The 26,693-nt window shown below is 41.1% G+C and overlaps 1 protein-coding gene across 1 annotated transcript in view; it reads right to left on the bottom strand.

Moving 5' to 3' along the window:
* Positions 1–26,693, bottom strand: part of ANTXR1 (ANTXR cell adhesion molecule 1) — a 197,599-nt gene that overhangs the window by 125,447 nt on the left and 45,459 nt on the right. The window contains exons 4-9 of the mRNA XM_081157157.1: positions 23,121–23,202; positions 22,503–22,536; positions 21,153–21,232; positions 18,283–18,351; positions 16,815–16,895; positions 4,944–5,004 (exon numbers count right to left, since the gene is read on the bottom strand). Coding sequence (XP_081013283.1) covers positions 4,944–5,004; positions 16,815–16,895; positions 18,283–18,351; positions 21,153–21,232; positions 22,503–22,536; positions 23,121–23,202 — 407 coding nt within the window. The remainder of the gene's footprint in view (positions 1–4,943; positions 5,005–16,814; positions 16,896–18,282; positions 18,352–21,152; positions 21,233–22,502; positions 22,537–23,120; positions 23,203–26,693) is intronic.

Genomic DNA, 26,693 nt, shown 5'->3' with positions numbered 1-26,693 from the left:
TTGGCTCTCTATTTTATACATGTTTGCATTTTCTAGAATTTTATGTAAATGAACTCATACAGTAAGTAATTTTTTGTATAACTTTTTTTACTCAGCATAATTACTTTAAGACTTATTCATAATTATTTTGATGTTTATGCAGTCTATCCCTATCTATTGCTGAGTATTATCCATTATGTGGATAAACAGTAATTTGTTTATCCATTTACCTGCTGATAAACATTTGTGTTGTTTAGTTGTTAAAACGGGATGGTTATAGGCACTTGTATGTAAGTATTTGTCTGGCTATACATTTCCTTTTCTCTTGGGTAAATGCCTAGGACTAGAATGGCCATGTCATATGATAGGTATGTGTTTAATTTTTTAATAAACTGTCAAAACTGTCTTCCAAAGTGATTTTGCCATTTTTACATTCCCCCAACAGTATATGAGAATCCCTCCTCCAAACAGAAATATCTTTAAATGAAGAGGAAGATGGAGCAGAGAATTAAACTATCCATCCAGAGAGGTGCCTAAGGGCGAGGCATGAGTGCTTTGAAAAATAACGAAAAGGGAAAGAAATGAAAAAGCTATTTGATGTTGTTTAAATGTGTCCGTTTTTAAGCATCTGATTTCCAAATGGTAAACGCAAAGCCTAAAACTACCTTCCTTTTCTGCTCCCTCGCTTAGTTTTATTACGAACAGTGGGAAACAACACAGCGGGAATAATACAACTGCTCCTGAAATGACAATGTGAGGAGCTAATTATAACCTCCTTCCATTTCTGGAGTACAAACACTTCAAATGTGGAGCAGTTGGCAGGTTGCACACTTGATTCCAATTAGTTCCTTCTTGGACTGCTTGCTTACACAGTGCGCTGTGAACCGTTCAAATTCACGGCCAACTGAGTGGGGCCCGAGGAAAACCGTGCTTAGGCGCTTAGGCAAAGGGGTGCATTTCCTACAAAAGGGCTAAACTAGGCTGGGCCAATTCTAATTATACAGAGACTCAGCTGCAAAAATATTTAATTAGGAACATTAAAAAAGAGTCTGTATTGGAAGGGAAGCAGAATTATTTAAACCCAGCTGATGTTAAAGGTGCTATAAGGCTCTCCATACAGCAGGTGACTTCCTACATGTTTTAGAAGAGGGACAGTAAATACAGTGACAGAAGAACCATGCTAAATGGTGACCACAGGGTTGGCCTGAGAATTAGGTGACAATAGGGACTGTTGAGGAGTATGGTCAACTGAAAAGAGTACATCTTTTAAAGGGAAGTATTCAGTCTCCAATAATTATTATCTTGCAATAAATACAGGCCCAGTGTTGCTAGATCTGATTTTTCAAGACAAGATGAAAATTTGAATTCTTAGGTGAAATCAGATTTTTAAACGTTAGCAATAAATTTAAGATATCTTAAAAAAAATACAGTGCGGACCAAAAAGAATGTATGTGTAGCCCAGACAGGATTTGTAGGCTGCCAGTTTATAACCTCTGGTGGTGGTTTCCAGATCATCTCTTCTCCTATGGACATGCCTTTGTCATGCCATTCTTAACATACGGGGCTTGGAACCATAGTCTGAACCGGGAATAGTAGGACGTGGAATTAGCTCTCTTGACCTGGACACTGGATGACTACATCAGCTTTTTTTTTTTTTTTTTGGTCAGAAGCAAACTTGTTAGAGATCAAGATAGCAATGATTCTTCTTGTTATTGCTTTTCCCTACACCTGCTTGGATGCGAAACTGGCTCTTTGAACCCAAGTTCAACATTTTATATATATTTGCCTATTAAATTCCACCCTGTTATTTGCAGCCCAACATATAAAGATCTGTGTTGGATCTTAGTTTTGCTGTCCACCCAGTGCATTATCTCTCTAAACTCTATCAATGTTCTCCCCAATATTTTTTCAGTAGAGAAACGCACAGGCATGTTTTTCTCATATAGGTATAATGGTATCAACATTAAGATTCTCACATTGACCTTTAATCCTCATTAAAATGATATTGATGATAATAATGTCCCCTTGTTTTGCATAACAGTCTATGCTTTTCAAAGCACTTTCATGTAACTGGAAGGAGCCTGGCAGGAGCCTGCAGAAAATCACAGAGGGGGTCTGCCTAGGTCTACTTGACAGGAGTTCATAGTCATGGACAACAAAATAGGCTCCAGTGCTTCATGAAAGCCATGTTTACTCCAGAGAATGATCAGCAATGGACCTTAAAGAAACCCATGGAAGAACTTTTGGTGTAAGGATTTCTTTAGAAAGCTTCATTTTCTTCTTAGTAAAGTTATTCTCTAATCAGTATGGTTTAGCCATTTTAATTCTAATTCAAGAGATATGGGAGCTTGGCTCTTCAAAACCTAGGGTAGCTTCCATCACTGTGTCTTATATTAATTTTTTCTTTATAAGAAATAAAGGAAATAGAATTGGATAGTTTACTCAAACACTGGAAATGATGGTTTGTCTACAAAATGTCATATTGCACATAAGCCAGAGATTTAAAAAAATATCTTAAGTAAGGTTCCTTGGATTGAATTTGCCAGAGATTTGTCTGTTCTATTGATTCTACCAAAGAAACAGCTCTTAAAAAATTTATCAATTGAATTGTTTTAACTTGTTTAAATTTATTAATGTATTTTAATATTTTCTTCTTGCATTTTCCTTGGCTTAAAAAAATCCTTTATTTATTTATTTTTCTTTTTCACCTCATAAGAAACATATTAAAACCAATGCATTTTCTGTGATCAGTTCTCGTGGACCCTGATATTTCTGTGACATCATTTTACATGTGCGGTCTTTTTCATTGTCTTGAATACCTCAATGGTATGTAAAGATTTCGGTTTACCAATCTTTGATTCAAGAATTATTTAGGAAGATACTTTTCTGCTGTCCAGGTTGAAATTTTGTTTTTATTTTTCCCTTGCTCTTTCTGTCTTTGGCTATTATTTTCTAATTTTTCTTCGTTTTAATTAGACAGTTCAAAGGTATGATAACTTCCTAAGGGGAATTGAAAGGAGTTAATAAGGGTGAAATTAGCAAAAACCAGGGCGTTGTCTGTTGAAGGAATATGGGAATCAGGGCCTTCAGTCAACAGGTATTGACTAATGGTTAAGCGCCACGTGGTCTATTCGGACGTGGAGAGAAATAAAGTTCCTCATCTGTCCTCAAGGGCCCTGAAGGAGGCGACTTGACTGTGCTAGAGAATGAACAGAAGTGCACGCATTGTTGAGAGTCTGATTCACTACAAGGCTGGAACACATTCAGCAGGATTGCTGGACTGCAAGCCTGGGTTTTCCTCATCAATGGGGTAATTGTACAATTAAGGAACTCCCCTGTTTTCCCGTTATTTTTAAATGAAGGAACTATAAAAATTGTGGGGGCAGGTTTACCTTGAAGCTTATGAACACTGGTTGAGGCTCCTCACTACACAGACCCCTTTCAAGGCTCTGGCACTGGGTTCACGTGGTCATATGCTTTTGTCAGATTTGCAAAGGTAAGATTTTTCAATTCCTTTTCTATATTTATTGATTTTTTTTTTCTTCTTTTTTTAGAGAGAGGGAGAGAGAGAGATACTTCGATTTGTTGTTCCACTTATTTATGCATTTACTGATTGATTCTTGTATATGCCTTGACCGGGGATTGAACCTGCAACCCTGACGTATCGGGAGTGATGCTTTAACCAACTGAGCTACCCGGAGAGGGTCTCAATTCCTGGGTCTGTCCCTGTAGCAATTGCAGCTGCCCCTGCCGTCTGTCTTACCAGGTAGCAATATTTAAAGGTCAGTAGATAATCTTGGTTAATTGCTTTTCTTTGGGAAATTTATACATCTCTCTGAATCGTCATCAAGTATTGTTAACAACTTTGTATGTTTACATATATACTTAATGTTTTGTTGTTGGCAAATATTATTCAGTTCCTCTAATTCCTTGAAAGTCTTTCAGTTATTCTAAAATGCAGTGTAGCCAACAAACTGGAATGAAATCATTAAGAAATTACTTCATTTATACCAAAACATGTCAAAGAATCAAAATGTATATTGTTTGAAAAAGACTGAAAGTTGTTCTTCAATGCTTATAGGGTTGTATAATATATTTTCTGTGATAAATTAGTAACTGGCACTGGTATTTTAGAGACTAGGAAGGTGATATTGACAGTAACCTCTCAATGGTGAAAGACTCGAGCTCCTGGAGCACAGGCACTCACAGGGAGCTTTGTGTCTCCAGCAGCCAGGACAGTGCTTGGCGTTCAGTAGGTGCTTATTAATACTTTTTAAATAAATAAGGGCAATGGGAAGCCTGTCAGGACTTATAAAAAAGCCCTGCGTGGTTGAAGTTTTAGGCAGTCTGTTACAATACAAGACAATAACAAGACCCCAATTTGGATCAGTTAAAGACAATATTGTGATTCAGAGAAGGCTGATTTTTGTCTAAGTGGAAACTTCCTGTATAAAGGACAATATTATAATGATCCTTTACTAGGGCAATTGGAGTTGCCTACACTATTTTGTGAGGACTGGTAGATTGAACAATTAAGATCAATATTGAATTATGGAGAGAGGCCAGCACCAATTAAATAATTAAATAGGTCAACATTCCAGGGGTGGCCTGTGATCACCATGATCATGAAGGGCTGCCATGAGCATGAAGGGTTAGACTCCACTTCTATTCAGATCAGGGTGTTGGTGATGTGTGGGAATCCAGTGGTATTTCTGCAATACTTTCATAATTAATCCCGTGAAAAGAGGGAGTTTGGGCAGACTTTTCCCAAGTTTCAAACAACTGACATGTTGCTTCCTTCTTTTCTTTTTTTCCTAAAAGCAAATATATTTAGCAATTTCTACTTCTCTCACCACCCCCTCTTCCGGTCTTGCTTCCCTTCTTTCCCACCAATGAAGTCAACATGTGATTTGAGCTTAAAATTTCATTTGTATGAAAGCAATTAGCACTTAATTTCAATTTACCTCCTGCACATATGGTGGATGGTTCAGCGGCTAGAATTTCGATGCAGGACTTCTTCAAAATCTAGAAGGAGAGGAAATAAGAAAGTCAAAGTACAGCTTATTTGTTAAAACAGAGAAGTAGGGTTTGCTTTTAGTTCCCAAGACAGTAAGAGTCGAGCACATTCTGTTGCAGTGGGTGGGTGGGGAGCACTTTACTAATGTCCTTAATGTCAAACACTCAGTGAGCCAACATTCTGTTAGATGCCGCCGTAAGAATCATTCATTCATTTGTTCTTTCGGCAGATATTTATTGAGTCTATGATATGCCAGACCTAGCTGTGGAGAGGTTTGACATCTTGTTGGGGAAATATACAAATGAAAAGACAAATAACAATGGCTGGTCATATGTGATAGGTGCCAGGAGAAGGGGCAGACAGAAGGAGCTGTGGAGCTCATGGGGCAGAGATCACTGAGGTCTGGTACATTGGGAAGGACTTCATGGAAGAGATGGGCGCTAAGGGTAGGACTCAGTCAAGTGAAGTGGGGTGAGTTAGGGGCAGTTGGGGTCCAGGCAGGGAATGGCATGAACAAAGGTGAGAAAGCAGAAACACACAAATCTCTTTAGCTGGAACAAAAGGAGCTTGAAAGGTAGAAAAGAGAAGAGTGACAATAAAGCTGGAGAGCAAGAGGCAGAAGGCCAACCCTCTAGAGGGTCATTTTCAGATTACTGTACTCAGTTCCTTTTTTGTTAGAAAATGTCTGGAAAGAAGTTGATGAAGAGGGTTTTGAAAGCTGCTTTGCTGTGTCCCACACTTCAGGAGGATTCCCTACTCTTTACTTAAGTGGGAAAGTAGTTTTCCCCCAAAGGAGAGTCTTGTAGGATTGGGTGGAGTATATGGGGGAATCTCATGACTCTTAGGGAGTCAATAAAGAAGGCTTCCTATGGCCAAAGCAGGGTATCTGGCTGGTAGGGTTTAAGCTTCTCTCCACAGTCTCTAAATCCTGTCTCTTATCTAATATTGATTATAAAATTTCAACCAAGCATTTTAAGCAAGTATAGGACACTGAGTTAATTTACTAAGCAAATGCAGTATCTTTATTTGGGCCTTAATTTGGAAATTGAGATGGTTCAGACGGCTGAAGGAAACCATTTTTTTATTTATGAAAGGGTTAATTGTTAGAGGAATTGATGATGAAATTATAAAACTTAAAGTCAGTAAAAGAAAAAGTATCTTCTTGCATTGGGAAACACTCTTATTTGTGTTGGTGTATTTATTTATATATGTTCCTCTGTTCCAGCTTAAGTGAAACATGCCGTGAGTTACAATCAAATAAAAGACACAATAAATTACAAAGAGGAGGAAATGGATTATAGGAAAGATAATGAGAAGATGAAAAAAGGGGTGAGAACATCACAGAAAAAATATACTGTGAGGAGTTTATTTCCTTGCTAGGAGGGGCTCATGGATTTAGTTCTCAGCTTTCTAGTAGCAAATGAGGATAGATAATATTTATGAGATTCTCAGTCTGTAGAATGAAAACAAGCCAGTTTCTCAGAAGAGAAAATATTTACCCATTCCAGAGAGAAATCTGGATGTCCTCGTAGAGAAGCATTGGGAAAGGAAATGAACAACATGCTTCAGAAAATCTTGATCTCATGTGCAGATGACAAAACATTCAAGTGTACCCACTGAAACACGTGCCCTCACAACCATGTATTTTAGGCAACTCTCTAATACCTGAAAGTCATAAAAAGCAGCTTTTCTTTTTTCGATAGTTCTAAAATTCAGATTTCCAGCCACATTCCTTTCCATTCTTGTATAATTTAAAGGTATTTTTGTACTTTGATCCTGCTATTTGTTTTCAGCTTCCCCCTGATTTCACAGTGGGAAGCAATTTGTGTCTTTCGGTCAGCACTTGCCTTCTTTCCTTGGCCTCTGGCTTGCTTACCCAGCCACCTCTGCCCCCACCCCAAACACAGGACAGTTTCCGCTAGTCCCCAAACCTGTTCCAGCTGTAGAACGATTCATGTGCCCCCAAATCCCAGCACCCAGAGCCCATCTCTGCTAGAGTCAGTGGTCCTCACATAGCTGTCTCTGGGGACCTGGCATCACCACTAGCTCTTGAGTTCCCTTCATTGTCACTGTGACTTGGGATCAGGGACCCCAAGGATAGATGCTGGGCTTCCGAATTTCCTTGCTGGCTTCTCCATTCTCTTCTTTCCCTGGGATGGTCTAGTCCTTTAGGTCTCTTATGTAAGCAGCAGCGTCCTAGGATTGGGGCTTACCAAGATCTTGATATGCAGGTAACAACTATCTAACTTGAATTGCGATGATAGTTCACAGTCTCCCCCCAATTTGCTGTCATTGGTCTTCCTGCCTGAGGGAACACCTCAGCCAAGGGTTGACATGACTGAGCCACCCCCTTCAACATGTCCTCAGGCAAGTCTTCACACAGGCCACACTGGAAGAAACAGAATTCACCCACATGGAGGAACTTACTAAACAGTGGCCTTAGAACAACCGCAAAGCTACTTTTTGATGTTTTAAATAAAATTCCTGAGGCATTTGACATCCCTTAATAAATCACTTTATCATCCACAACAAAAGATTTCAAAAACAGTTTAAGGATAAAAACTGAGCTATTGGATCTATCCTGTCCCCATCCCTAACTCCACCAAAACACATAAATGAAATTTTTCACCCATGTAAATTCTTGACTTTGAACCAATGTTTTTGATCCAACTCTAATACTTAACCAGGGGTCAATAAAGGCAACACCCGTGAATCTGGAACTGCAAAGACACACTCGCAGGGGCTGTCATCATAAACACATGCTGCATTATTCTCTCAGTGTCTGCAATTAGCTGATAAATCTAAGGAGTGTATGAAGGCCCAAAAAATGTCAGCCAAGCGCTGTGATTCAATCCAGTAAAAACATAACTTTCCCAATCTTAACTTAAAACATCTGGAAGGAATGCATTGCCGCCAATAGAGTAAAATTTATCAGTGAGGGGGATGGGCAGGATTCGTCTGGCACTGTGGCTTCTATTAGCTTGAAATGTCTGGTTTCAAAAGGTAGGAAGCCACAGTGACACTGAGTGGATTTGGGGGGTTCCCTTGGTTATTAGCAGCCCAGACTGTACGGTAATCAGTCTGTTTGAACTTCCCCACCGCAGATCAGCTTAGGGTCTGGAGACTAGATTGGGGGGGGGGTGGAGGCGAAGGGTGCGTTGCTCCATCAGAGCAGTGGTAGCCATGGAAGAGGTGTGGACATAGCACTGGGGAATCATCGCTGGAATGAAATCACTAGATGGAGTGGAAGGGACTCTGACATCAGGGTGATGTCAGAGCTGAGAGTACAATTGGCCTGTAATAGAGACTCGTTAGACCACGACTTGCCTCAAATATAATCCAATGTGAGGGGTTAGGTCCTGGCCCTGATCCTGTACTTACTTGAGCTAGGGTCCTTGACAAATCCTTTAATTTTTCTGAACCCCAATTTTGGGGACCAATTTAACATACTGAGTAACATTTTAGAATCTGGAATCCTATTGCTTGGGGCAGCTCATTCCTGAGCATGTGACCTTGGGCAAGTTGTGTAACCTCTCTGAGTCTCTGTTTCCTCAGCTGTAGAAGTGGGATAGGAACAGTACCTACCGAGTAAGGTTGCTGAGTTGGGAAGACTGAATGAGGTAACGTGATAAAGCCCACAGAGCAGTGCATGGAACCTGCTGAGTAAGTCCTCAGCTAATGGGAGCTGTTATTAAAGGTTAAGTACTTGGGCCCTGGGGGCAGATAGATTTGGGCTCTAAATAGATTTATGTTCAAAATCTAAACTCTACCCCTTACTGGCCATGTGGACTTGGACAAGTTATCAAAACTCTGAACCTCAGTTCCCCCTTCTGTAAAATGGGGTAAGAAAAGCACTGACCTGAAAGGGCTATAGGGCTATGTGATGGTAAAATGAGTAATGGATGTGAATGCAGAGACACTTAGTTTGTAAAGTGAATTGGACTTAGGTGGCAGCACTTGGATTGAAAGGCAAGGAAGAGAGAGAGATTCACGGAAATCTGACAAGGTTTCCGTTTATGGACAGGTCAAACAGATGTGATTGGTCAATAGACAGTTATTGACAATCCTTGGGCCACCAGCCAGAAAGTGCCTTTCATGAAAAAAAGTCACCAAGAAACGTGTTCAGAACAACCGTAGTAGTAAAGCACTTAGGAGAATGTCTGACATACAAAAGTAGGTTTACGGTGGCAAGTATGCGAAACACAGTTTATTCTTGTGTTGTTACTTATTAATTACTGTAATATTTTCCGTATGAACAACTGCAAAGCTTCTTTTGCCCATTCCTGTATATTCGGTCCTCAAACCATGGAGCTGTTACTATTAGTTTTGTTATGACCCCAACTGCTGCTCTTTCTACTGGGCCAAGATTGCAGCTCATAGATGCTTATAACCCATCAGCAGCACTGGCTTCATGCTTAATTTGCTGGAAAAAGAAAAAGATGGCTAATAATAGTATCCTGCCACCTCTTGGAAAGATTTCAAAAAGAAGATATATGGGGAAACATGTTTGAAATCCATAAAGAACTATATAAATGCGACGTGTTGCTACTGGTATACTTACTTTTGCACATCTCGTTAGATCGCTGGCAGAGGAAGAGAGGAAGCAGATGTGAAAGAACTTTGCCAAGTAATAAGAACTACTCAGTATATTTAAAGTGAAATCCATTGTGGACCATTTCAGGTTGTATATAAGAGTTTAGTTTTTTGGAATCTAAAAACCTCAGGTCCTCTTTCATAAAGTTCTCAGTTTATACAGAGATTTTGCAAGAACCCTTAAAGGATTATAAAAGTTTGCATAGAGTATTAGGAACACATTCTTTGCCACAGGCACACCTAATTTTTTTTCTAATTGCTCCGCCTCCCTCCCCAATAAATAACCAATCTTTATTCACTTGGCCATTTCCTGTTAGATAATTGTGCGTGTGTGTGTGTGTGTGTGTGTGTGTGTTAATAAAAAACCAGCCTCTTTTATTCATTCATTGAATGGTTAGTTTCACACTCAGGGAGAGTGTGGTGTGAAGGAGCATAGGACAAAGGAGATTCTGAAACTGAGGAAATCCTCCACCCCCCCAAAAAACCTCTTTCCTCTCCTGTTTTCAGAAGGAAAGCTCAGATAGCTGTGAATTTCAAAACGTGGTTTATTTCGTAAGATGAGCTTGCTGACCTGGATATTGGCGAAGCCAGTGGCCCTCCCTGGGCGCTGACCCCTGCAGCGAGCATTTCACTGGATTTCCTTCTAAATTCTGCCCTTGCTTTCACAATGGACCTTAACAGATTCCTAGATGTAGGAGGCGGAGCTGGGGGAGTGGAGGTGGGGGGCGTGTGTGTGCTGAGGATTAATTGAACGTGGCTTTCTGCAATCTTTGTAGCTTTTTCAAGCTATTATTTTTATTACATATGAACTTCTTAATAAGCCAAATAGAAATAATAGCTTAGTTGAAATGCCTGGCCTGAATGCCTGCAAAGTCTGAGTCTAATTAATGACTGCTGAGGCCATTAATTTTTTAAGAAATATTTTCTGCTCACTACGGAAACTACAATTGATTCTATTTCTGTTTCCCAGGCCTGCAAATGTGCATGGAGCCCCAGATGCCATCTTTTACAGATATAATCTTGGAAGAGAGGTTGGGGGAAGGACCAAGGGGGTTTTATAAGACACAGAGCTACAAACATACCCCCCTGTCATGCAGTGTATGTCGTGAAGGGCATGCTACCCCCTGGGCTGCTTTACAATGAATAAATGGCCACAGCATGGCCTTCGACACCATGGGAAATACGACAAATGGATCAATTTCTGTGATCACACAATTTAGCAGCTGGCCCAGAGGAATGGCACAGAGCATGAAAAAGATCCAAGAGCCAGGCAAATGGTTCCAACACTTGGTGCTGCTGGAGTTCAAGGCAGGGCAGGTTCGTGGTGGAGAAGTGACCAGGGCAGGCTCCCTGGAGAATAGACGACTGGATTAGGGCCTTGAGGCAGCATTCAGATGGCGCGAAGGAGGGGAAGGGGGGGTCAATTTGATTATCCCAGTCACATAAGCCTGACTGAAAAGAAGGGCGGCTGCAGCAGAAATGCAGAACTAATGAGCTCTGGAAAGAGGATTAGCTCTGTAAAGACAGGTACTTTCCAGGACTGTGGGGATGTGATGCAGACTGTGATTCGGGGGAAGCCCTGAGTAGCTCCTAGTGGGGTCTTGGAAGAGTAGGCGGGAGGCAGGGCCTGGAAGACTGGTGTTGCCTTTTGTCGTAGCTTTGCTAGGATCCGGGCCACATTAGGGACTACACTCCTTTCACCTTCCCATGAACAGAAGGGATAGGTCAGAACAGGATATGGTTTTCATAAATAAAATAAATACATATACACCGTGGGATAGATTTACTCCTCAGTTTTGCCGATCTTACAGCTTGCTCGTTAACAAGGACGTTCATGCCAAAACTTGCAAGAAATCCTTGCAAATATAGTTGTTTGCTCAATACTTGATGTTGATCAAACATGCGGAAAGCTCTGTGAGCTGACTCACCCTCCCATTAATAGGAAGGCCGACGCAAGCCCAAATATTTATTTCAGGGAAACGCTCCTAGATGGAGATGGCTGGGTGCTAGTAACTGAGCTTTTCTTCTCATAGACAGTGAGCCTGGTTCCAGGCACTGCCCTCAATTGCACACAAGGTGGGGACAGCTGGGAGGAGGAGCTGGCATTTCAAGTGCTGGGATTCAAAGCTGCAGACCCATCTCAGTGTCATCTGAACCCAGCTTCCAGGCAGGTTCCCGTTTCACTGCCGGCAGCACTTTTGATAAAGCAAACAAAGATCCGGAGCCTGGTTGGGCATATTTTCATTTGAGGGCTGGCACTGCCTTTCCCAGTTGTGGTCACTGGAAATTCCCCGAAGAAGCCACAGTAACAGAAGGCAAAGGAATAGCTTCTTCCTTTACAGTGTTACTGGTTTAAAGGGCTGCAATCTTCCACCCAACCAAAGTTTGTCTTATAATTTTATCAACCGGATATAATACTGTCCTCAGAGGTAGTGTCCTGATCAAGTGGAGGGAAAGATGTTCCTTCCAGCCTGTGTCAGGCGGCCAGCTTCTCATGATGACGGAAATCCATCCGCTGAGCAGAAGTTGGGATTTTCAGAGATGCTCTCCACCCAGCAGTAAAAGGCAAAGAGCCCTCCCGCCCACACACGGTGCACTCAGGTTGGACCACATGGGTTCGTCTGGCCTCTGCTGTAACTTGGTGAACTGCGTCAAGCCACTTCACAATTTTGGTTGTCAGTGTCTCCTTCTCTAAAATGGAGCTGCTTCCTGGCCTGGCCACATCATTCACTAGCGCCTTGTGGCCTTTCTCCTCATGGCCATTAGAGACAGACCTGGGTCTATTCTGGATGACAGCCCACTGATGTGTGGCCTTGGACAAGTTAGCTAACCTCTCTCTCCTTTAGAGTGTCTGCTTCTGCAGAGGGAGTAACATCTACATTAAATTATGGTCATGAGAATTTGATAATTATGTGAAATGATTTGCATGGTGTCTAGCACATGAGAACTCACTAAATGGTGGCATTTCTGATTTTTATCTTCCTAAGGAAATGAGGTGGGAGAAGAAGACTCTTGAGTCAAGGAACTGGCTTCTAGCCTCACTCTCCCCGTTAGACCTGTGTGCTCTTGAGTAGGTTATCTGAGCTTCAGTTCCTTCACCTGTAAAAATGGGAATAAGAGGACAGTGGCACCTTGGTTTTCGAACGTCTCTGTTGACGAACATTTCGGGTTACCAATGCTGTAAACCCCAAAGTAAGTGCTTGGATTTTTCAGCACGCCTCGGAAGTCAAACATGCCACACGGCTTCCACTGAGGGCAAGATCCTGAGGCCTCGCTGTTGGCTGTGGATCCCTCGGTTGTCTGTTTCAGAACTCGAACAGTCTTCTGGAAGGGATTACATTCGAAAACCGAGGTACCACTGTAATTCCTTCACAGGGTTGTTATGATTTTTAAATGGGATAATGCTAAATGGAATAAAGGAACAATGCTTGGCCCCTAAATCAGTTATCTGCAGCTGTTGATGTCTTTCTGCCTTTTCCCTATGTCCTACGGGTGGGAGACTAAAATGGAAAACAGATGAGAGCACTTTGAAAAATATGAGCAGGCAGACTTGGGGTGGTTTATTCAACCTTCCTGCACCTCAGTTTCCTCACCTGTAATCTGGGAATAATGAGTTCTTCTTCAGGGAGGGTTTTTGAAGTGCCTAGCAGAGGAGTTGGTGCAGAGAAGATGCTCAATAAATCATAGTGCTTTTTCTTCTTCTTTACAGACCTAATTATTATTGATCCTCAGTGTTTATTTATTTGTCATCTAGAGGGCATATGGGTAAAGTGCTACGATCTCTAGATTCCCCAAGAGTCTTGATTCCAAGCATGATTGTTCTATTGCCAGACTTTGTGCCTGGCTATAGCTTCTCACAGTTCCTATAGTAAACTACCGTGGCCTTCCGGGCGCCATGTGATTTAGCCTCTGCTTGCATCTCCACTTCATCTTCAGCCATTCTCCACCTTAAATACTGCCCTTCTTACATTCTTCTCTGCATCACCCTAGGGCTCTGCTCTGCCAGGAATACTCTATCCATGCTCTTCAATGAATAGCTCCATTTCATCCCTTAGGTCATCTCCTCAAAAGAGCCTGGATTCTTTGTCAGCCCCTTCACTCTTAATCTCAGAACTGTAGTATGTTATTTCTTTTATACCATATATCCCAATTTTAATGATACATATTGATTTGCTTGTTTTTAATGTATCCCTCCTACTAGATTATAAACTCCACCAGGGCAGAGTCTCTCTGTCTGCTTTACTTGTAATTGAATGGCCAGACTCCACCATAAGAGGTTTTTAATGAGCATTTGATGAGTAAATAAATACTAGCCCCTGCATCTTAAAATTAAGGTCATTATGGGTAGAGGACTTTATAAACCATTTGAGCTTATTGAAAGCTGCCCTGTACTCTTATTTTGGATAATTAAGCCCAGTCCTCTTTTATTATGAGAAAATAATCAGCCACAAAACAACATCCATGGGAACGAGCTGTATTAGATGCCTCACATGGGGGGAAAAACGAGAGCTTTCTTTTCAGTATCCAGAAGGAGAAATGAACTTACTTCTTAAAAATAGCCAACTTTTAGGCCATAATTATTTGTCTGACTTGAGAAAGATGAGCCCTACTGCGCTTGTCCCTGTTTCTCTGTCCAAGCAAACAAATTAACAACTACCATAAATACAGGTTTCACATATTGGAAGGATCGAAACCACTAGCATAACTCCCAGATAAAAGCTCCTAAGAATGTTATCATTCAGCTAAAAGTTTGGAGTCTCAAATTATTATTATTTTTCCCTTTTTGGGGGATGTTTTTGCTAAAATTTCTTGAACATCTTTGAGTTGTTTCCATTTGGGGGAGGAGAACTTTATAAACACCCTGACTCAAGTTGAGCTTGGGTGAGTTGCTAAGGTTGAAATATTTAGGGACAACAGAGATTTATGCAGATAAAAATTATAATTTTTATTATATAATAAAAATAATTCAAATTATTTGAGGAGGAACCAACTACTGAATGACGTAGACACATGTCCCTGTTTAGAATCCAGCCATCTGAGGGCAGGGCTTCTGCAGTCGCCTCATGATTAAGCTCCTGCCTCTGGCTCTTCCTAGTCTTCCTTCTATATACACAGTCATCAGATTCTCTTCTTAAATATCACTTGTTAGATATTCAAATGTTTCAGTGATTGCACCCACTAAGTTGAAATTAAAGCCTCTTTAAGGCTCTTGCCAATTGGTTCCAACCCAATGTCACATTACTCCTGACTCCTTTACTCAAACTCTCCCACCAGACAGGCAGGTATTATTATTGTCGGTGGAACATGCTTTACTCTGGGCTGAGGTCATGTCATCTCTTCTTTGGTGCTCCCTATCACCCCTCCTCAGTGGTTCAGGGGCTTAAGTCTGCCCCAGTTTCTCATGAAGGCTTCAGTCCACAAGCATCCACCCCTGAGCTTCCAAAGGATTCACAATCAGGCCTAGATCCTGCTACTAATCATGTCTTACACCATTTGGATGTTGTTTTATATGATTATTGCCATTCTTGTTGCTTATATTGTCAAGTATGCCACCCTGACCCTAGAAATTATTTACAGCAGGGGTCCCTCACCTGGGAATCCACAATTGGGACTGATAGTTCTTTATCCCTTTAATTACTTCCACTTTCTGGTTAAGGGAGTTTAAGTGAGTTTCTGTTCCTTGCAAACAAACACATCTGGAAGAAGATGCCTGTCACATGTACATGCTTAAGAAAGGAGTTTCCAGCCTGAGGTGGGATTATTTTTCACAAATCTGAAAACTTAAGGTCACATGTATCAACATTCGGAAATACACCTGGGGCCTTTATTTAAAAGTACAGATTTAAAAGATACAGATTCCTGGGAATAGGGCCTGGGGATGAGTATTACAAACAAGATTCCCAGGTGATTTTTATATATATTCAAGAAAATTTGGAGAATTAGGGGAATCTGACATTAATGTTTCTCATGTGATGGTGAAGGGACATGAAAGAGGAAATAATTCATATGCCTTGAGAACCAGCTGTGTGCCTGGAAAAACCACCAGTGTTATATCTTGCAATCTTGTTATTAAACAAATCTATAATATAAGTCTTATCATCAATCCCTTATACAAATAAGAAAATAAGTGAAATGACTCATCTAAGGATCTATAAGTGGTAATTTGCTGGGCGAGCATTTAAACTCTGGGCTGACCAGATCCTATCAAACCTTGGAGGGAGGGAGAGGGAACATGAAGGCACATCCATGCTGGAGGTTTCTTAGGTCAGTCTCGGGGAGCTGGGCAGGTCCTGAGCCCCTGGCTGGTAACCTCTGTGCCAAGACTCCATCTAGGAGGACAGTGATCCTCTGAGCTCAGCATTGGCCTCCTAAACCCTGAGTATGGAGCCTGGTGAGCTCCACCTGGAGAAACCACTGGCTGTCTGCCTGGTCCCAAAACTTAAGAGGCAGAGGCTGTAGCGTCTCTGGACTTCATTACAGGTGCAGCGCACACACTCACCTTCTGGCTGAGGCTTTAAAGACCAGCGTCATGCGATATGCCAGGTGGAACAAGGGCCTGGCCTCTGTATGGAAGGTGGAAAAGAGAGTCCTTGGAAACCAGTGTTCTGTTCATTCACAGGAAAGGGGTGATGAAAAGCCAGGTTGGGATGGAAAGGAGGGTTGGTGATTGTGCAAACCCTGGAGAACACTGAAGCCCTAATATTTGGGGATTATAGGTCTAAAGCAGTGGTTCCATTAAAATCACCTGGGAAGGTCTTATAAAATCCTGCTCTAGGTGATTTCAATGGGCATTCAAGGTAGAGAACTACTGGTTGAAAGTACCTCCCATGGCCACGTGAGACCAGTTGAACTCACAAATTCTCTGAAGGCAGCTTGCATTTAGTCACGGTTGGGAAAGCTGAGGCCTATCAAGTGTGTACCATTAGCAACAGTCTTTCCAGTGTGAGAACTGGGGGCAGCCTGAGCTCTGGCCGGCTGCCAGAGCAGGGTTCCTGTCCATGCTTAATTTTCCATTGTAGGGTAGAATTGGCACAGGAGAATGAAAAAGGAAACAGGTGCGAAAGGCAGGAGGCAGAAGTGGGATATGACGGATACAAAGATATACAGAGGAATGTTCTCTCAAGAAGGAAAACACCAGCCTCAGAAGAATGGAACTGGAGTATTTACAGCAGGTCAGGGGCAGACAGGGCCCAAAATCCAGTCTCAGAGGAGGTGGTCTACTCACTGAGTGGATGATGCCTTGCAGAGCCTGAAAGCCATCATTTACAGGAAATACGTGGTCCTTACTGTCCGCAATCCGGGCCAGCTGAGAACAAACACACACGAGATGTGTCAGGCTTGGACATGGAGAACTGAGGAAAGTCACTGGGTTCAGGGGACTCCATTTACTTTGAGAACCCAGAGGAACTTGAGGCTTTGACTCGGCTCAGGGGCCTCACTGAAAAGCCTCAGTAATAATGAGCTTTCCAGCGGCCTCCCTGGAGTGAGCCCAGAGGGTTGGTGCCAGCTTTTACATTTGTTTTAATACTTTTTTCCTTGGGAGCAGAGGTAAGATTGCCCAGCTAGATGAACATTTGGCCTGGGTTGGTGTATTTATGAATTTGGGGGCAGGCCATTGGCTCATTTTTCTCCCATTCACCCAAATTTCTGTTGGCAACTGTTTTCGAACCAAACAAACTCATTTCCTTTCAGAGCAACTTTAAAAATAAATTCAGGCTTTGGTTTGGGTGAGGACAGAGATTGGGGATGCTTATCTTTGCCCAATGTGCTCACTGAGGAGAGGACCCTGGTTATGGTATGGCTGCTCCTGCTTTGTGGAGCAGAGGACTGAGAAAGGAGAAACTGCTCTGTGAACTTTCCTACCCTCAGGTCTCTGTACATTTCTGTGATTGCCACAGACACAGTCAGTGCCGGGATTCTTATTGATTGCAAAAGCAACATAGAGTCATTGGGAAATTTCAGAAAACCCAGGATTGTTAAAATAATTTTTTAAAAAGTTACTCATGATCCATCTATTCATCCATCCATCCATCCATCCTCCACCCATCACATTTCTATTATTGTTAATTTGATATATATACAGCCTTTCATAGTTTTTCTATGCAATATACATTATTTATTTAGAAAGTGGACTCATACTAGTTCCAATGTTTTGCAATCCTATTTTATTCACTTAACAACATATCCTGAGCACCGTCCCATCTTATCACAACAAAAAGAAATTACAGACTACACTGAGCATCATTTATTTAGGTTATTAGCAAATTTTCACAATTTGCTTATATATACTTATACATACTTTTTTGCCCACTTGCCAATTATTTCCTGTTTTTGTATTGAAAATGCACTGCATGTTTTATGGAAGAAAAAGAATGTTTGCCATTTAAATAATAAAAGATTTTTTACATTAAGTTTAAAAACAACCAACAAGTTTTCCCAGTTAATTCAGATGTTTTGACACCTTGGCAATTTAGCATGCACCAAGAAAGGCAACCAAGAAAGATGCTGCCTGGATAGTCAAGTGTATCAACAAATGGCTTTACATTCCTTACTCATCCAGTAATTCCCTTCCTGCTTAGCATTTCTGGAAAAATACTCTATCTAAGGGGTATTTATGTTGCTGATGAACACTCTGTACCGAATCATTCACAAACCTGGTATGCTCCCAAACTGCAGGAAATCCATGATCATACCTGTGTTTCATTGAAATCCTTCACACCGACACAGTAAACAATTGCACCAAGGTCTCGGGATCTGTTAGCCTGGGGCAATGAAAGAATAGACATTAGAGAAAAAAGCAGTGGCAAACATACTCCTTTTGCATTAGCCAGACTAACTACAATGGTCAGGTATTTATTGAGCACCTACTATGTGTCAGGTACTGCAATGTAGACGGTAATCCCTGTCCTCAAAGACCTTATACTCTAGTGAATGTCTCACTCTAACATAATGGACATGAGGGGAGTGATTAATCTAATTGGAAGTGTTGAGAAAGCCACAGAAATGGTCTTTGAAAGATGAAGGGAAGAAAGGGAAACTGTAGGCTAAGGTAAGTCATACTACCTATTCTGGGGAAATGATTATCTTTTCTATTTCTCTGATGATTTTTTTTGGCATACTTTTTCTTCCTCTGTAATGGCAGCATGGTATAATGGAAAGGATGTGGCCTTTGGAACCCAATATACCTGGGCTTGATACTTGGTTTTGCTCTGGAAAGTGTTATGGGAATTAAATAAGATAATAAATGCAGAGCTCCTCACACAAGGTCTAGGGTGATGCACATGCTTATAAATGTCAGTGCCCTTTGTGAATAAAGCCATTTTCATTGCCATTGAACACACTTGTTTAATGGTATGGGGATTATGGTCCATATTTGAGTAGGTGAACCCATGACCCTTTCTGCAGTTAAGTATTGAGAAGGCAAGATAAAAAACAACATCCAGGTTTTGGCTTGATTTTAATATTTGATTTATGAAAGGCTCTAATAATCAATTTCCAGGTTCTTCTGTGTTTCAGAATCAAAAGCAATAATTGGAAATCCTTGGTGCATACAGTAGGTGCTTAATAAATAATTGATAGCAAACATACAGTAGGCGCTCAATATGTGCATGTTGATTTGAATTGTGTTCTTCCTCCCTTATGTTAGTACTCAAACTCACTTGTGACAAATACTGAATTTTATTTTATTTTATTATATATATCTATATGTATCTATATATCTATATATTGATTTCAGAGAGAGGAAGGGAGAAGGAGAGAGAAATAGAAACATCAATGATGAGAGAGTCATTGATTGCCTTGCCCCGACTGGGGATTGCACGCCTCAATCTCCCGGATCCTAGGTTGATGCTCAACCTCTGAGCCTGGCCTAGCCAAATATTGAATTTTAGAAGGCACAGAAACATACATCTTTTTCCCTTCATGTTAGAAATATTTCTTGAGGCTTTCAGAATAAAACAAACTTTTAGACACAGTCTAGCTCCAGCTTTATCTGCAACAACTTCTGTGACACTTTTCCTCCAGTTGGGCTTTATATAGAATTATCAAAAATGGAAAGGTTCATTTTCTTTATATATCTTGAGTTTTATCTTTCTTTTTCAGAAACCTTCTTTCTATTGGTGTTGGCACTCCAAATATTTTCCCAAGTTTGTCCATGCCATACCTAAAATTCTTTTCTATTAACCCTTATTTTAAGCATCTGACAACTATCATTTATTTTATATTCAGTTATTTCCTTATTAGGGTTTTTACTTTATTTGACTGTTGTTGGGCATCCAGATAAGCCATTTTGCATTCCCATGACATAGTTTCAGCTTTAGAGTATAGAAATTATATCATTTCCCAAATGCTCAGGGAGTGTGTGTTTCCCACTGTGAATTATCCTTTGTACTAGTGAGTGCTGGGGGAGTAATGTGCTCACCTACATAATTTCCTCATGCCAGCAGACACTTCAACAAGCAGAATATTACTGCCTGGTAAGACCCAAGAGGGCAGCAACTGTCTTACTGTCTTACGCACCCCTGCGTCCCTAGAGTCTAACAAAGTGCCCAGCACATGCCAAGTTCTCAGTTAACACTGAGTGGATGAATGAATGAATGAATGAATGAATGAATGAATGAATATATACTTCTTGCTCGCTGAGGGAGCTAGGTTTAAATGAAATAGTAGTCAAGAGCTTGAGGTAAGCGTAATGCTCTGATTAACTCTTCCCCAGAGGCCAGAACCTCCCTCTCTCACTGCATGTCTTTTTCCTCATTGTGTTTCTTTCTCTAATTTGGCCTGAATAAGCCTTTGTCACTAATGAGACTTTAATACATTCCCACGATTAACTGGTTTCCTTGGGCCATTTATATACATAGCTCTCACATCTGAAACTTGAAAGGAAAAGATTTCCTAAATATAAATGCTATCGTTTAATTTTTGAATAAACCCCCTTTTCTGAATCTCTTTATACAAACTGAGAGTTTCATTTAGAGAGAATTATTTCACTTGCTTTGAGGGGTATTTCATGAGAACACAAAGAAAAGGAAAAAAAGAAATATCGAAGGAGAGATTACAATTTACTTTGCCTCCAATTAATGTTCAACTTTGGTTCCTAGAGTGAGAATCTCAATGATTAATATATTCTGCCAATATTGGCTCTTAAATATTTCAAGTAATTCTTTCCCCTTCTGTTTTCAGTAGACAATATGAAGGAAAATTCAGAAAAAAATGTTTTTGCTTAAAAATGATATACAGTATTTTAAAGCTGCTGGATCGACATACTGCTTCCTATAAAGGCATGATAGATATTTTTATTCCCCCCCCCCAAACATAGAGTAATACAGAAATATTTTGAAAGGGGAGAAATATCTGCCACGTATAAGACATGAAGATTCACTTTAAAAGATAAATTATTATTATTATTTTTTTACATATAAAACACTATTTTATCCAGGTTTTATTTTCCCCCCACCAAGAATAACCATCATTTTGGCCAAGTAGAAAGATTGCAGCCCATTTCAGAAGGAAGAAGGCCTTTTCCATGCCTGTTTGGACAGACACAGGCCAGACCGTCGCTTACCTCCCTCTCTGAATAGAAAAAGAGAGCTTCATGGAGTTCTCCATCAGTCAGAGCAATGATGACGCTGGCTGTCCTGTATCCTGCTCAACACAACACAGACCCGCTCAGTCCATCCTGCCGCACCAAGGGAAACCCTCTCTCAGCCCTGAGAGTCTCTCTCTTACAAGCTCAACCACCCGAGGTCAATATCGTGAGAATCAGCAACTTTTCTTTTGGGACTGGAAGCAATTCCAGCACGAAGAAGAATGCAGAGACGGACTCTAGTGGGGACTGGGCTTTGTCTCTGGGTTTCTCAGTCTTATCTCAAAAAGCAGCCAAACCTGGTGAAACGGTTTCTGGACCGATAACTAGGAGTAGCTCCAGTGAATCAAATTTCTCTTATTTCTAGGAACAGTCCATGTGACGGTCACCAAGGCCTGGGGACAAACTCTACCACCTGGGCTGTCCAGGGGTCCTTCTTACATGCTGTAGTTGACCACGTGCACCACCCTTGAAGAGCTGGGCAAAGAATAACAGCCATCGTGATTTAGATTTATATGCTGACTGAATTAAAGCAGTTGGAGTTGGAAAAACCTACTATTACTTCTTGCAGTGATTTTTAGGCTTCTAGCAACGTTGCTGATGGTTGAAATATATTAACAAGTGTTGGTGTTGATCTTGGATCTGTTTTATTTGTTGTAGTTTAGAGTGAAATCAGAAGTAGACACTTCTACAGGCCTGGGAGAAAAATTCCCACTGCAATATTGAATCTTGTAAATGAGATTTGCCTTAGATAAAGAAATGTTATTCATAAAACACACTATAGTAATTTTAATAATAGCCAAAATAATACGAACAATAATAATAATAAAAAGTAGTTCTATGTGCTAAGTACTCTATTATGTACATTTTTGGTATTTTTTTCATTTAAATGAAGGAAATTTCAAACCAAACTGGTGTCTTAATCTTAATTTCATATCCAATCATAGCAGTGAAGGGATGAAGAAGCTTGGAGCCCAGAGAAGGAAAAGAAAATACATTTGACATAAAAATCCAAGACTTTACTAACCCATTCAAGTATTTACTAATTTAATGAATTCAACATACAAAACTGTTCATGGGCATTGCAGACTATAGCCCATGATCTAATTAATTTTAAATCACTTTTCTTAACATCAATAGGATAGTAGAATTGGACCTCGTATCTGTCATCTTTCAATGCATTCCTTCTTTGTGATGAAGTGTGTGTCCAAGGACTCTAGTCAATATCAAATATGTCTTTTGAAACATGAAATTGCCAGGCACTTTTTCAGAAACAAACACAAAAGAAAGTTAAATAATTCATAAAGGTAATTCATAATATAGTCTTACCTTGACTGTTTTCATAATAAATCTGCTCACTGGCCTGGAAAACACATGAAAGGGCCATTAGACAGCCAGCCAGCCACTGTTTGCTACTCCAAATCCCATACTGGACAGTGGGCTCTGATGCTGGATATGCAGCCAGGGCTCAGTCTTCATGTAATCTACCCATGCTTCATGCAATGGATGGACGTCAATGGATGAACTTCATCTAAAGTTACCCTGATATTTAACTAATATACTGTGAACATGGATGCATGTCCTACTTCTCATAGACTGAACTTATCTTCCTTAATATTGAAGTCACTGAAATTCTGTCTCAATCACTGAAGCAACACGTAGAAAAGGTGACCTTGGGAATGGGAGGATTTGCATGTGGCATGACTCCTGAGTGTCAGCCAAGTGCTAACTAACAAACCTTTCATCAGTGTCAGGGAAGGACATTTCTTCAGTTCTTTTGGATAGTGTTATCAGCGTACAAGTTTACAGGGAAATCTTATTTTACTCTCTTGCCATTGGGTATTATTCAGTTCCCTTAATACATGAGCCTTATCTCATCAGCCATCCTTATGTTGATGTTTCCATGTTACACTTTGCGTTTGGAGTTGAAAATTGTTTTAAAATTACCCTTTCAAATCCTTCATGCATGTAAGTGTCTCCTCCTGGCAGGACCTTCTGGAGTTCTTCGAGGCCTTGACGAATCTGTTCTCTGAAATCCAAAGAAACCCTATTAGTCATATTAGAGCATTTTTTTACTGTGCTGTTGATAGTCATATGCATTAGTCTTTTTCTTATCTCCGTGGACAGTCTACATTGCCCCAGTGGTCCTCCAAAAAGCCTGTCAGAGGGAAAGTCTTTGTAGCACATTACCCATTTAGGGTCAGCCATAGCGCAGGATGAGTGAGATTTCAAGGACTGAGGGGAAGGATACTTTAGGAATCTCCATCTGCTCCGGAAATTCTTCCATTTCTTTTATTTTTGGAGAGAGAAGAATGAAGACAGAGAGACAGAAAGAGAGAAACATCAATTTGTTGTTCCCCTTATTTATTCATTCACTGGTCGGTTCTTGTATGTACCCTGACCTGGGATTGAACCCCCAACCTTGACACATCAGGATGATTACGCTCTAACCAACTGAGCTACTGAGCTAGGGCTTCCATTTCTTTAATAAGACAAAGTTTTCATTCTACTTTGGAAATGGGCCTTAAAATGCAACTGCTCCTGAGGGGAAACACAGCAACTTAAACATCTTTATATCAAGATGCAAACGGCTCTTGTGAACCAGAAAGAGGTGAGTACCAAGAAGTCAGGGCAAGGCCACCACAAGGACCGCAGGTGGGAGGAGCAGGCGTCTGGAGTGAACTCTGCCATGCTCACAGTTGTGCCAAAGGAAACCGTGTAGTCAGCTTTAAAAACAAAAGTCTAGGCAATGTATGCTTTCCAGGACAACCAAGTGTTTTCTGTGGGCTGATGCCTGTGTTTTCTTACTCTGGTTGCTCACGGTGGCCTTGGGCAGGAAGAGGAAGTGGGTTATGGCATTAGGAAAGGGTCTGATTGAAAGTGGGAAACATGAATGGTCTGGGGATCAAATGGAATCTTTGTGGACCATTCTCTCTGGGATGTAAGATGTGTTCCTGTCTTTTAAATAGCCCCATACTGTGCTGAAAGGGCAAGACAGTATAATTTCTGTACAAACATTAGCCTTATTCATAAACTGTAAGCCTATGAAAAGTCCGAAATTACCTTCCTCTCACTGGGGTCTCTTTAGTGGCAGAGGGTGGAGGTGCTCTATTTAAATTAGGAAGGGAAGCTTCTTTTGAGTAGGGAAAGAACCTAACACTTATTAGATGTCCACTACTCAAAGATTTGTTTTCATCCTCACAGTAACCACTCAAAGTGGTTGTCCTCATATTATAGGTGAGGCAACTTGGGTTCAGAGGAGTTAGATAGAAGATCAGAGACTTGAATTCAAATCTGTATGACTCAAAAAGGCTTTCTACTCTGCCAAGCAGCCTCCTAGCAGACAATAGTGCTGGAGAAGTGGGAAGTTGTCATAATACTTGAACTAGTGAAGAGCAATAGCAATTTCTAATACCATCTGAGTACTTAAAGTGGGCCAAGGAATGTTTGAAATACACCACACACACAATTAATTCACTTATGCCTTATAATAGCTCTATTTAATAGATAACACTGTTATTTCCATTTCAGAGAGAAGGAAACTGAGTCACAGAGAGGCTAAGGAACTTGCCAAAAGCCCCTTAAGTATTAAGTGACAGAGGTGGGATTTGAACCTAGAGGCTGTGTTCTCAATAACCATGGTAAACTGTTTCTCTTTTGAATGAAGGAAGGAAGGAAGGAAGGAAATTTACTGCGGTCCATTCTGGCAGGATGTCTAATGCAAAATTAACCTTTTGTTAAAACTGATGTAATGGGGTAGCCATGGGTGAGGCTGGATCACGAGGCTATTGAAGGGTTTAAAAGACAAACTGAAAAGGGGTTAACCTGAGCCTGCCCCTGGCCTGGGCGACAGATGCTTTGCAGGTGGAAAGTGACTTTGGGAAATACACTGACTATTGTTTGATTACCTTTTATCAGCTGCCCAAGTCAAAAACTGAAAGCCTTCCTTGACCCTCCACCTCGGCTCTCCTCTCTCCTTACGTTGCCCTACATAATCTATCATCAAATTCCATTAGTTCTACTCTAGAGTATGTGGGTTTTTTTATGGTTTTTTTTTTTTGGTTTCAGAGAGAGGAAGGGAGAGGGAGAGATAGAAACATCAATAATGAGAGTCATTGATCGGTTGTCTCCTGCACGCCCTTCGCTGGGGATCGAGCCCACAACCCAGGCATGTGCCCTGACTGGAAATTGAACCATGACCTCTTGGCTCATAGGCTGACGTTCAACCACGGAGCAACATCGGCCGGGCCCTTAGTTCTACTCTAAACATATCATGAAACTTTTCTATCTCTTCTCCCGATGCCATGGTCTAAGCCACCATCACCTCTTAGACCACTGGGAAAGTCACTGGCTATCTTTCGACTGCCCTCTTGCCCTTCTTCCATTCATTCTCCACATGGAGGCCAGAATGTTTTTAAAATATCAACCAAAACATGCCATTTATTTCCCTGCTCATAACCCTTCAATAACAGTCAATTACACTTGGGATAAAATCCCCAAATCTTGCCCTGGCCTGCTAGTGCCTACCTGGAATGGCTCCCTGGCCTCCCTATTAGCCATATCAACACCACTCCACCTCCACTCTCTGCACTCGAGCCCCTCTGGTTCTCCTATATGTCCTGTTTTGGTCTCCACTATATCTTCTGTGTTTACTACAGTACCAGGGACATTCTAGACATTCAACAAATATTTACTGAAGAGGTGAAAGGGGGGAACAGACGTCTCAACCATCCTGCAGAGAGGGCAACCGTGGGGGCAGAGATTAGCTTTACTTGGCCATGTGCAGAGAGGCCAGGCAGGAACCTACCTGGTAACTGACCTTAAGTCTGTGCCCATGTGGTGGTTATAAACCATTCGCTATGTTATACTTCTTTACATTACCCCAATATTTCGTAAATCCCATCAAAAGCCATAGTTTAACTTCAACTCTGTTGCTTGGTAATGAAACAGGGCATATATCTGTGCGTTAGAAAGAAAGGGGAGAGTAGTGTCTTCCACCAAGTCCACCATTGGGAAGGCAGAGGGTGGCACTGGCAGTCATCTGGTAGAGGGCAGCTTGGTCCTGCAGGCTGACAATTTAATGAAGGTAATCACAGTGACAAGATGGCATGGGGTGAGGCTGGGATAAGAGGGTGAGGCTGGGATGGGAAAATTGGAGTTTGCTCTTGAACACATGAAAGTGGTACCACAGAACCTTCAGAATAACTGGGGGACACTATGGAGGAAGGAGCTAAATTCTGACAATTAGTGGGGAGGAGATCGGACATTTAAAGGTAAATGTGAAAAAAGTAAATGTGGTCTTACTCTTGGTCATGGACTAGTGAGGTCTGGGATATATTGGTAACACTAAAATTGGAATATTGGGTTAAGACAGAAGCTTTAAAAAGAGGGTTAAAAAAAGCATATTAGGGGAATGGAAAAGGTTCCTTGGCTTCACTGTATTCTTTTCCTGCCAAATAAAGTCTGGGAACTGGGGTGTTTTCTCTGAGCCTATTTCCTTTTCTTTATAAGTATTTTCTT

Source organism: Miniopterus schreibersii, assembly GCF_964146895.1.
Source record: "Miniopterus schreibersii genome assembly, chromosome: 13".
Taxonomy (NCBI): Eukaryota; Metazoa; Chordata; class Mammalia; order Chiroptera; family Miniopteridae; genus Miniopterus; species Miniopterus schreibersii.
The sequence above is the reverse complement of the archived record's forward strand: the minus strand, read 5'-3'. Positions and strand labels throughout refer to the sequence as shown.